General features: G+C 53.7%; 1 protein-coding gene across 15 annotated transcripts in view; it reads right to left on the bottom strand.

Moving 5' to 3' along the window:
• Positions 1-11,864, bottom strand: part of SNED1 (sushi, nidogen and EGF like domains 1) — a 92,558-nt gene that overhangs the window by 54,217 nt on the left and 26,477 nt on the right. For all 15 annotated transcript variants that reach the window (XR_009504345.1, XR_009504346.1, XR_009504347.1 and 12 more), the window contains exons 2-5: positions 6,441-6,728; positions 3,020-3,160; positions 2,217-2,379; positions 60-185 (exon numbers count right to left, since the gene is read on the bottom strand). Coding sequence is in view for 12 of the 15 variants with exons in the window: in XM_059929127.1 (XP_059785110.1) it covers positions 60-185; positions 2,217-2,379; positions 3,020-3,160; positions 6,441-6,728 (718 nt within the window). In the remaining 3 variants the exon portion in view is untranslated. The remainder of the gene's footprint in view (positions 1-59; positions 186-2,216; positions 2,380-3,019; positions 3,161-6,440; positions 6,729-11,864) is intronic.

Genomic DNA, 11,864 nt, shown 5'->3' with positions numbered 1-11,864 from the left:
TGGGGCCGTCGGCTGTGCTGCCGGGTTCCTCCAGGTGGGCGGTCCCAGCAGAAACTCACCCAGGTGGCACCTCCTCCCCGTGAAGCCCGAGAGGCAGGAGCAGGTGTAGGAGGGGTTGCCCGTGACGCAGTCGTCGATGCACTTGCCGCCGTTGAGGCAGGGGCGCAGGGCCAGGCACACGGAGGCTGCGGACACAGGGCGGGCAGGGCCGTCAGCCTGGCCCCGGGGGCCCCTCTCGGGGGAGGCGCTGCGAGGTCCGCTGCTGCTGGGTCTCCGTTACCTCGAGGACAGGCCGCCCGCAGGGCTCAGCTCATGGGGCCCACCCTCCGCAGGAGCAAGGCCACCGAAACCCGCCATGAACGAGCACACGTGGGCAGGTGCGGGAGCGTCCCAGGGTTTCAGACCTCCTGTTACTAGGGGGGCCCGGGAAGAGCTGGCTGGTGTCCAGGGAGGGAGGGAGAGGGGCGCTCCCGGAAGGGCCCTCGGGCCCCGAGCACCACCAAGGCTGTGGGTGTCTTTGAGGACCGTCCCTGCCCTCACCGGCGCTCTCACCGAGCCCCACCGGCGCTCAGGCCGCGTCGTCCGGCTGCCCTGCGGGGGCGGCGCTGGCTGCCCGAGCCCGTGTCAGCAGCAGCCCTTCTCAGGAGGTGCGCTGCCCGGCGTGGACGCCCTGCCTCTCAGGTGTGACCCCGCCCTGCCTCCCCGCTGACGCCAGACGGACGCGCACGGGCTCCATCTCCTGGGCTTGCAGCGTGGGGTGGGGACACAAGGGGGCCGGGCCCCCGCAACCCCACGGGACCGTGCTCCTCAGGGCCTCCGTGCGTGAGAGCTGTGCGGGCCTAGCAGGGCCTCCTCCATCTGCCCCCCACAGAGGCCTGGGACGGGAGAGGCACCTCCACATGGGAACGGCGTCCCCGAGGGACCGACTGGACCCTCTTCTGAGGACCCCACTCCTCAGGCTCACAGCCGGCAGCCTCTGCAGGGGGGCATGGACCTACCCACACCTGCACACACACCTGCACCCACACCTGCACGCACACCCGCTCACACCAGTCCCCACCTGCACCCACACTTTACCCCTCAGCCACAACCCAAGCCCCTGGCTGCTGGCAAGCGCCAGACCCCTCTGCTGCCCACGCAGAGGAGTGGTGACCGAGTAGTGTCCCCGTGCCCTGAACCACCGCGGCCCTGAGCCCAGGCGGGTGTTGCCACTCTGGGGGGGGTGCGAAATCAGTGGCCCCTGGGCTCCTGGCCCTGTGGGCCGCCCCCTCGTTCACACTGGTGTGTGGGTGGGCTCAGGCTCCCCGGGCCGCTCTCACCAGGGCCACACCCAGCCCTCGGGCGGTACACACCTGCCCTCCCCAGCCCTGCCCCCCGGCGTGCGCGCCCGCTCCCCTGGCAGGTCTGGGTGGGCTGCCTTGCGCTGGGCTCATCCTTGGGACAGTGTTCAGGAGAAGCAGCCCCTCTTGGTGGCCTTGGTCCCCACGGGGGTGGGAGGCGGTCTCTGGGGGAGGTCCCAGCAGCAGCCTCACTGGCTCCAGGCTTGGCGGGGGAGTGATCAACAGCGGATCACTCCACGGATCCTGGGGCGGCTGAGCCAGTCATCTGACACCACCCCCCCACTCCGTTTATAAGCAGGGGTCTCAGGAGGGTCTGTGACCCAGAGCCACACAGCAGGAGAGCCGGGAACACATCCTTTTGTGGCCAGTCCCGCTGTGTCCACAGGCCTCACGCTCGCCCCTGGGGTGGACCCTGCTCCCGTCTGCTCTGTGTTCTGTGCCTGAAGGACCCCGGGCGTCAGGGAACTCCCTCCTGTCAGGTAGATGTCCAGGTTGTCACACAAGCACGAAGTCCCACCAAGAAGCAAGGCAGCAAAATGGGTGAAAAGAGGGCCTGCCTCCCAGGTGGTCCTGAGGACGCAGGAGGCCACCCAGGGATGCCCAGGATTCCCTGGGTGGGAGTGTGACCCCGGCTCCTCCCCCTTACACCCCTTCACACTTCAAACCGTGGTCTCCAGCAAACCCCTGCCCCTCAGCAGAGGCAGGAAGGCCTCCCAGGGGGAGACTGAGGCTCAGGGGCGAGCCCGGGGGAGAGGAGCCGAGGTGGGCGGGGCCGTGCGCCCCCAAGAAGCCTGGGGCTCCCCCGCCCCTCCCCGCCATCCCGCCTCCCTAATCCATGCCCCTCCGCCACCCCAGCCGCTCTCTCTGTCCTCTTACTTGTATGGCCGCAGCCCCCCACGCGCACCTGGGCATCATCGATTCTGAACGCCCAGCGCCCGGGCACGCCCACGTTGGTGGTGGTCTCCACCTCCGCCATGTCCGCTGTGCGTGAGCCGGGGATGCTGAAGTAGCGCCGCCCATCACCCGCATTGAAGCCGGCCTGGGGGAGGGTGGGGGAGAGTGGGGGCAGGTGCGGGCTGCGTCCGCAGGTCTCCGTAACGTCCCCGAGACCCGCCTCCGGCGGGGGCGGCCTCGTGAGCTGGGGAGAGCTGAAGATTCAGGGGCCTCCTCCCCGCCCCGCCCCCAGCCCCGCCTCCCCGCCCCGCCCCGCCTCCCCGCCCCACCCTAACCAGCAGTTCCTCCCGCCGCTCACCTGGTTGGGCCCTGGCAGCCCTCCCCCCACCCCTTCCCGCCCACTCCTGGGCTCCTGGGCCTCCCCTAGGTCCCAGGGCCAGTGTGACCTCAGGAGAAGGTAGAGGGCCTGGAGCGGGGGGAGGGGCACTCCCAGGCCCTGGGGGCTCGCACTTGACCACCCTCCACACCTGGGATTTTCTGCCGCCCACTGTCCCTCAGGCCACGGGCCAGGCCACCCCAGGCCACAGCGCACGCAGAACTCTGTCCCAGCTGCAGCTGGCCCTGTAGGGCCGGCCGTGTGGGTCAGGACAAAGGTGCTTTGGCCCGAGAATGTTTCTGTGGTTCTGGGCTGGGAGAGGCCTCTGCACAGCACTGGGGGAAGGGGGGGGCGGCCACCTGCCTTATCAGCTCGTGACAGTCCCAGCCGTGGGGAGCAGGGGCCCTACCTGGGCCGCGATGCCCCCCAGACCAGCGGCGTCGCCCCCGCTGCTGGCGTGCGTGCCCGTGGTCCACGTGATGGACTCGTAGTTGAAGATGGTGAAGGAGAGCTTGCCGTCGGTGATGAGCACAATCTGGAACGTGTTGACCTGCCAAGGAGGGGCCTGAGCGGGGCCTGCGCCCCCGTCTCCACCCACAGACCCCGCCCCGCCCACACTGCTGTCGCCCGCTCGTCCCTCCTCTGTTTCCCCAGCGAGATGGTCAGCCACAGGCAGGCCCCGATGACCTCGGCCTCCGTCCTCCGCTGTGTCCCCAGTGCCTGCCCCCCCAGTAATCTGATGCGTGGTGAGCGAGTGAAGCCCGCTGAGGGGCTGTGGAGGCCGCGGACGCCAGGAGCAGACAGTTTCCTCCGTGGGTCTGGTGACCACCTGGCCAAATCCACAAACTCGCCTCGTGTGAGATGAACAGAAAAGTAAAAGGAAAAAGGGGAAAGATAAAAAGGGAAGAGAAGGAAAGGCAGTTTTTAATTACTATGTTTTTTGGTTTTCATGGAATCCTCCATGAAAATATTAGTGAGCAGTGTATACATAAGAGGTGCTATTTCAGAATGGGCAAAGGGTGAGATTGTTTAAGAAATGATCGTGGGACAAATAGGAAACTCTGAAAAACAATTAAATTGGAGCTTTATATCTCTTATGAAAATCAATCCCAAATCGAGTAAGGTTGTAAATGAGGCTGTCGTTGGCCTAGAGGAAAATGTAGGCGGATATGTAGAACATCTAGGGAAGGACTTTTAAGCCTGACATTTGTTAAAACTGCAGAAGCCAAAAAGGAGATGTATACATTCGACTACAAGAACTTCTGGACATAAAAAAGTGTCATGAGATCAAGCTGAATGGCAAAGAGTGAAGTGAAAAGTGTGTTTATAACATACACAGTAGAAAAACTGGTGATATCTTTAATTCAAGTAGAACTTCCACGGGTCAATAAGAAAAAGAACAAAAAGATTACAGAAAAATTGGCAAAGGGTGTGAACAGAAACATCACGATAGAATACAACTAGCCAATGATTCACCGTTACTAGAAATCAAAGATGTGTAAAACTGAAAAAACCAGGGGCATTCCTTTCTTGCCTGTAGAGTTGGCAGGCAGGAAAATAATAGTGCATTTGGCTGGGGTGCAGGGCTACAGGCACTTCTGAATGTGGCTTATGCAACTATGAGTGGGCACATTTCTGAGGGGAAATCAGACTTCCGCAGGCAGCAATCTCCTTTCTAGCAACTCATGCCAGGATGATTTCACGAACCACTGGGGGCTATGCAGCGCCCCTCGGGGCACCCCGTGATGGAGGCAGCAGGCCCACCGGAGTGCAAGTGCCGCCACGCTGGGCTGGCACGCAGGCATCACACATGGGGGAGTCCCACAGTGAAAGACGACAGCAGGGAAACCGAGCGCTCTCCTGCAGGAAGGCAAGCTCAGGTGCTAGGATTCAGAGGACAAGGAGGGCGCGAGGGCTGGAAGGCCCAAGCAGTGGGAAGGTCTGAGGAGGGCAGGACCACGGTTGGTCGGCAAGGCCAGCGGAGGGGCTTTGCGAGCTATGAGGCCCAGACGTTTGAGGAGGACGAGGACATGCCCAAAGCTTAACCATCACTTTCTGTTGATCGACCTGCCCCTGCAGGTGCCCCCAGGGGAGGGCTTCCCCATCTCCCAGCTCCCAGACTGGTTTCCACCCCAAACTCAGAATCCCGGTTCTGTGTCTCACAAGATAATCATTTTGGAACTGACATCTCTGGGTTTGAAAAGGGGAGAACGTTAAGGTTTCCTCTGTCTGCTCAGGAGGGGCCCTGGGCGCCTCCTTCCTCCCAGGCAGAGAGGTAATAGGTAAAATGACTCTGCAGAGGTGAAATTATAACATAAAAAATGATGTAGAAGAACATATAAGAACGAGGAAAGTGCCCACAATACTGTTGAGTGAAAGAAACACTCACAAAACAGCACGTTCCAGGTGGTTCTATTTATTTTTTAACGTGTGGGTTGATTCACAATAGGACATGTTGAACGGGAGTTATCTCCTGCTGGTGGGGCTGTAGATTCTTTTTCTCTACTTTTTGTTAAAAAGACATTTTTCTTACAAATTGGCGATAAGAAAAAACAAACAAAACCTACAAAATGTTAGTGGGCTATGTGTGAACGAAAGTTCAGTCGTGAAATTTCTTCGTAGTAATGTTTACAGAAAAAGCCCATCTTTCCTGATATGCTGTCATACTCCTGTTAAAACCCCCAACCGTGACGGTCACTCTCACAAGGCACCTGACAACCAGCTTGCTTCTCTTTTGCCTCTTGGAGGCTGGGGGATTCGTGAGCCTCACCACCTGCGCGTCCCTCCCCACCCGTCCCCACCTGAGCCGCCGCGGCTGGGGACTCCGGGCTCTGCTCAGCACATCTAGGACCGAGCCCGTCTGCCACCCGTCCCCACCCCTCCCACCCCGTGCCTGCGATGGGAGACGGGGCACCGCCCTCGCTGCTTCTCTCTCCTCCTCAGCCCAGTGTGGTCACAGCCACCCTAACTGCTGTGCTGGGCCCTCCCTCCATTCCCTCCAGCTCCAAACCTCCCCCATGTGGCCGAGCCGGGCCCCCAGGCTTGCACAGCATCAGGGAGAGCCCACGTCCCGCTGGTGTGGCATCCCTGTTACGTGGTCGCTGGTGTCCCCCCTGCTAGAGTGTGCCCCACGGGAGAGGCATGTCCTGTGCTCTCTGTCTGGGGCCGCCTCCCCAGAGCCCAGAACACTGCCTGCCCCAGCCGTGCCCCTAAAGGAATGTGTATTAAATGTGTGGACATACCGTCCTGAAAGGCCGCCCGCTCCCCAGTGCTTTTCTCTAGAGAGCCGCCCTCTGTCCCATGCGGTTGTGACCCAGCACCCATCGCGGGCCTGGCCACAGGAGGTGCCGGTCACGCATCTGCTGCCGGAGGGGCTATGCCGTCCTCACTGGGGATCTGCCCACCACACTGACCACGCTGGGTAAAGTGGTCAGTTATTCTGGACTTACGCTGTGGCCGTTTGGCGTTATCAAGGAATAAGGTATTAAACGGAATAAACTTCCCATTTAACCCTTTGAGTACTGAACCGTTCCAAATGGAAACCTTCTAACACAGACCATCTGCGTCCCCCGAGTGAGTGAAGGACTGTGTTGGGGCACGTGGCGCTTCCCTGGACGCGGGTGGTTTCCAGGAGGCCCAGGCTCCACCCCCCCTCCAGCCTGGCCCTGTGACCTTGGGCGAGCGAGTGGCTTCCGCCCCTGGGCCCAGCTGTCCCCTCTGGGCACGAAGCCCAGGGATTACGTCTGGCCCACTCAGCAAGGCAGGGGGCCCTGGAGGGAGACCCTGGGCCCCAGATGGATGTCCTCCCTGCCCCAGGACGGAACACTCACGGGGGAGGAGGAGCTGCCTCCGAAGAAGGTCACGCGGTACCAGGTGGCTATGAGCGCCCAGGCGGCGGAGAAGCCGGGCAGCTCAGGGAAGTAGCGCCTGACGTCCTCTGTGGCCCTGCGCAGCGTGGCTGCGTCGGTGGCCTCCCGGTAGTACACGTCGCCTGCACGCCGGTTGTCCACGTCCGCCCAGAAGGCCGCCACCACGCAGCGGTCCTTGGCGATGGGGAAGGCCACCGGCGTGAACTGCGAGACCTCCTTCAGGAAGGAGATGATCCCATTGTTGTTCACCTGTCGGGGCAGAAAGCCAGAGAGGGGCCAGGTGGGGGCCTACCCAGCCTCACCCCGGGCGCCCTCTCAGGCTGAGCCAGCCTGCGGCAGGGTATTGTCAGGGTGGCCTGACAGTTCCTGGGCCCGGATTCGGGATCCCTGGGCCTGCTCCAACCCCTCCCGCACCGGCCGTGGCTCAGGGCACAGGCTCTGACCTGTTGGCTGTACACGGTGCCCTGCAGAGTGCCTGGCCCGGGGCTGCCAGTGTGGGGTGGGGATCCCCCAGTGTAGGCCCTGGCTTTGGGCGGTAGGGGGCTCAGACCTGCCCAGTGGCCCCAGCTCCTTGGTCCGACTCCCATCAGGGGCCGCAGGAGGGCAGTCCCAGCCTCTGAGCCAGGTCGGGAAGGGTGAGCAGGAGGCATGCTTGCCGAGCAGGGGTGGGGATGGGCTGGGACCACTGTGGACAGGGGAGGCTGGGAGGGCCTCGATGGCCAGGCGGGGCACCTGTGCTCAGGACTCCAGGTAGTGGAGCCCCAGAAGGCCCCTGAGCACGGGAGGTGGAGCGCATCTCTGTGGTCACACACAGCTGGTTCTAGCGTTGACCCTGCCACTCGCTAGCTATGCAGCCCCCAGGCGGGTTAGGCTCTGCCTCTGTGCTCTGGCGTTTCACCTGTAGGATGCGCAAACACCCATGCTGGCCTCACGAGGTGCCGGGCAGGGTTGAGTGCATTAATGATCACAGAGTCGGCTCTAGACCATCACGATTTATCCTGGGAAGACTGTGGTCAGACCGTGCTTTTAGAAATGACCCTTCAGGTGAGGGCAGGCTCTGTAATCCACACCAACCAAAAAGGCAGATAAATACACCTCTCTTCTTTTTTTTTAATAAAATTATTTATTTATTCATTTATTTAATTTTTGGCTGCATTGGGTCTTCGCTGTTGCGTGCGGGTTTTCTCTAGTTGCTGAGGGTGGGGGCTACTCTTTGTTGCGGTGCGCGGGCTTCTCATTGTGATGGCTTCTCTTGTTGCGGAGCACAGGCTCTAGGCGTGCGGTCTTCAGTAGTTGTGGCACACAGGCTTCAGTAGTTGTGGCTTGCGGGCTCTAAAGCGCAGGCTCAGTAGTTGTGACACAAGGGCTTAGTTGCTCCGCGGCATGTGGGATCTTCCCGGACCAGGGCTCGAACCCGTGTCCCCTGCATTGGCAGGTGGATTCTTAACCACTGCGCCACCAGGGAAGCCCAATACACCTCTCTTCTTAAAGGCACCAAAGAGTGAACAAGGGAGCATATTTCAATTCCAAATCTTGGACAAGAAGAGACTGGAGGTGAGCCCAGTACTCAAAGCTCCTTTCCCCCTGAGTGAGTGCATCTGCAGATGTAGAAGCCACAGCTGCACGACAGACCTGTAATTTTTGTAGCCTCATGGAGGGAAAGAGATAAATGCCAAAACTCGGGGCTAGCTCAAGGTGAGGAACCTGATAACCCCCACATTAAGCTGGGACCTCTAAGGCCCCCCCTCATAATCAGGGTGAACCCAAAGTAAGTGGTCCTTATGCAGATGTACACTCCACCATCCCTTCATCTGGGCCACCCAGGCACTTCGAGCCTGGAACAGATTAAGGTGATTCCTGACAGGGAGCAACCCTAGGTTCCAGGCAGGAGTAAAGAAAAACCCTCCCTGGAGCAAGATGTATCATCTTAGGCCTCAAGTTATTCCTGTAAACATTTGTTCAAATACAAATTCCAGGACACAGTCAAAGATAACCAGGCACACAAGGAAGCGAGACACTGCTAACAGGAATAAGCAGAAATAAGAGAAACATCAGATACTGGAATTATCAGACACAGACTATAAAATAACGAAGTTTACTATGTTCAAAGAAATAAAATGCCAGCTTTAAAATTTCATCAAGAGACTAGCCAAAATAATCTTGAAAAAGAAGAACAACATTGGAGGACTTATACTTTCTGATTTCAAATCTTATCACAAAGCTACAGTAATCAAAACAGTGTGGCACTGGCACAAAGACAGACAGATAGATCAATGGAGTAGAACAGAGAGCCCAGAAAGAAACCCTCACATATACGGTCAGATGATTTTCAACAAGGATGCTAAGACCATTCAATGGAGAAAGGACAGTCTTTTCAACAAATCGTGTTGGGAAAATTGGATATCCACATGTGAAAGAATAAAGTCAGACCCTTACCTAACACCATTTACAAAAATTAACTGAAATGGATCAAGGGCCTAAATATAAGAGCTAAAAACATAAAACTCATAGGAAAACATAGGGCAAAAACTTCACAACACTGGCTTTGGCAATGACACCAAAGGCACAGGCAACAAAAGAAAATATAGACAAACTGGAGTTCATCCAAATGAAAACCTTTTGTGCATCAAAAGACACCTTCACCAGAGTAAAAAGGTCATCCACACATAGGAGAAAATATTTGCAAATCATATATTTAATAAGGGATTAATAGCCAGAATATATAGTAAACTCTACAACTCAACAACAACAAAAAGCCAAACAACCTGATTAAAAAAATGGGAAAAGGACTTGAATAAACGTTTTTCCAAAGAAGACATACAAATGACCAACAAGCCCATGAAAATATACTCAACGCCACTAATCATTAGAAATGCAAATCAAAGCCACAGTGAGCCACCACGTTACACCCATTAGGATGGCTACTATTTTTTTAGAAAGCCAGAAAATTACAAGCATTGGTGAGGATGTCGAAAAGCTGGAACCCATGTGCACTGTTGGTGGGAATGTAAAATGGTGCAGCCACTGTGGAAAACAGTAGGCAGGCAGTTTCTCAAAAAAACTACAAATAGAATTACCACATGATCCAGTAATTCTACTTCTGGGTGTATATCTGTACTAGTCTGATAGGGCTGCCATAAAAAATGCCACACACTGAGTGGCTTAAACAACAGAAATGTATTTACCCACAGTTCTGGAGGCTAGAAGTCCAATATCAAGGAGCCACTAGGGTTGGTTTCTAGTGAGGCCTCTCTTCCTGGTGTGTAGATGGCTGCCTTCTTGCTCTGTCCTCACAGGGCCTTTCCTCTGTGTGCACACGAGGAAGGAGAGAGCTTTCTGGTGTCTCTTCATCTTCTTATTGGATTAGGGCCCCACCCCTATGACCTCATTTAACCTCAATTACCTCCCTAAAGATCCTTTCTCCAAATACAATCACATTTGGGGTTAGGACTTCAGCATATAAATTTTGAGGGACACAATTTAATCCACAACAATACCAGAAAGAATTAAAAGCAGGGTCTTGAAAAGATATTTGTATACCCATGTTCATAGCAGCATTATTCACAGCAGCTGAAAGGTGGAAACAACCAAAGTTCCATCAAGGCATGAAAGAATAAGCAAAATGTGATATATGTATACAATGGAATATTATTTAAAAAGGAAGGAAATTCTGATACATGCTACAACATGGATGAACCTTGAAGATGTTATGCAAAATGAAATAGCCAGTCACAAAGGGACACATGCTGTGTGATTTCACTTATATGAGGTACCTGGAGTAGTCAAAAATCATAAAGACAGAAAGTAGAATGGTGGTTGCCAAGGGGAAGGGGAATGGGGGAAGTAGTGTTTAATGGATATAGACTTTCAGTTTTGCAAGATGAAAAGAGTTCTGGAGATAGATGGTGGTGATGGCTACACAACATGAATGTCCTTAATGACACTGAACTTACACGTAAACATGGTTAAGATGGTCAATTTTATATTATGTATATTTTCCACAATACAAAATTTTATTAAAAAATCATCAGGATTGGAAATTATTTTTTAAAACCCATTTAAAAGAACTAAGTAGAAATTCTAGCACTAAATTAAGAGAATTTCTGTTTAAATTAGACATTTAAGAGCAGGTGTGATGGAACTAAAGAAAGAGTGAGTGAACTGGAACTAGAAGACAGGTCAGAAGGAACGATCTGCAATTTAGAACAGAGACAAAAAGGTGGAAAATGAAGAAAAGATCAGGAATATGGGAAACAGTAACATGGCCAAATGTATGATATGGAGCAACAGAAGGCAAAGAGATACAAATGCAATAGTTGGGAAATTTCAAGAACTGATGAAAGACATCAGATTGTATATTCAATAATCCCAGTGATTCCCTACTTGGAAAAAACAAAAACAAAGCTATAGAAAACAAATGCTGGAAATGCAGAAAGTCAATGACAAGCAGACAATCTTAAAAGGAGAAAACAGACAAATTACCATTAAGGGCATTACAGGTAAACTGACAGCTGACTTCTCATAAGCAACAATGGGAGCTAGAAAAACAGTGGAATTATATCTTCAATATGCTGACAGATATATAAACTGCCAACATAAAGTTTTATACTGAGATAGAATATCCATTACTGCTGAAGGCCAAATAAAGATAATCCATACAAATAATAAGTAAGTAAGTAAGTAAATAAATAAATAAATAAATAAATAAATAGCAGACCCCTACTAAACGAAATTCTAATGGGAATGGGACTGGTGTGGTCTTCTAGCTGACCCACACTAAAAGAAATTCAAGTAAAAGGAAATTTAAGGTCAGAGGTGCAAAAAGGAAAAAAGGACAAAGAAGTTGTTATGAGGCCACCATCACCCTGATACCAAAACCAGACAAAGATACTACATAAAAAGAAAATTACAGACCAACATCACTGATGAATATAGACGCAAAAATCCTCAACAAAATGCTAGCAAACAGAATCCAACAACACATTAAAAGGATCATACACCACGATCAAGTGGGATTTATCCCAGGGATGCAAGGATTCTTCAATATACGCAAATCAATCAATGTGATACACCATATTAACAAATTGAAGAATAAAAACCATATGATCATCTCAATAGATGCATAAAAAGCTTTTGACAAAATTTAACACCCATTTATGATAAAAACTCTCCAGAAAGTGGGCATAGAGGGAACCTACTTCAACATAATAATGGCTATATATGACAAACCCACAGCAAACATCATTCTCAATGGTGAAAAACTGAAAGCATTTCCTCTAAGATCAGGAACAAGACAAGGATGTCCACTCTCACCACTATTATTCAACATAGTTTTGGAAGTCCTAGCCATGGCAATCAGAGAAGAAAAAGAAATAAAAGGAATAC

This window comes from Balaenoptera ricei, chromosome 7 (genome assembly GCF_028023285.1).
Source record: "Balaenoptera ricei isolate mBalRic1 chromosome 7, mBalRic1.hap2, whole genome shotgun sequence".
Classification (NCBI taxonomy): Eukaryota; Metazoa; Chordata; class Mammalia; order Artiodactyla; family Balaenopteridae; genus Balaenoptera; species Balaenoptera ricei.
This window is presented reverse-complemented; position numbering and strand designations above follow the sequence as displayed.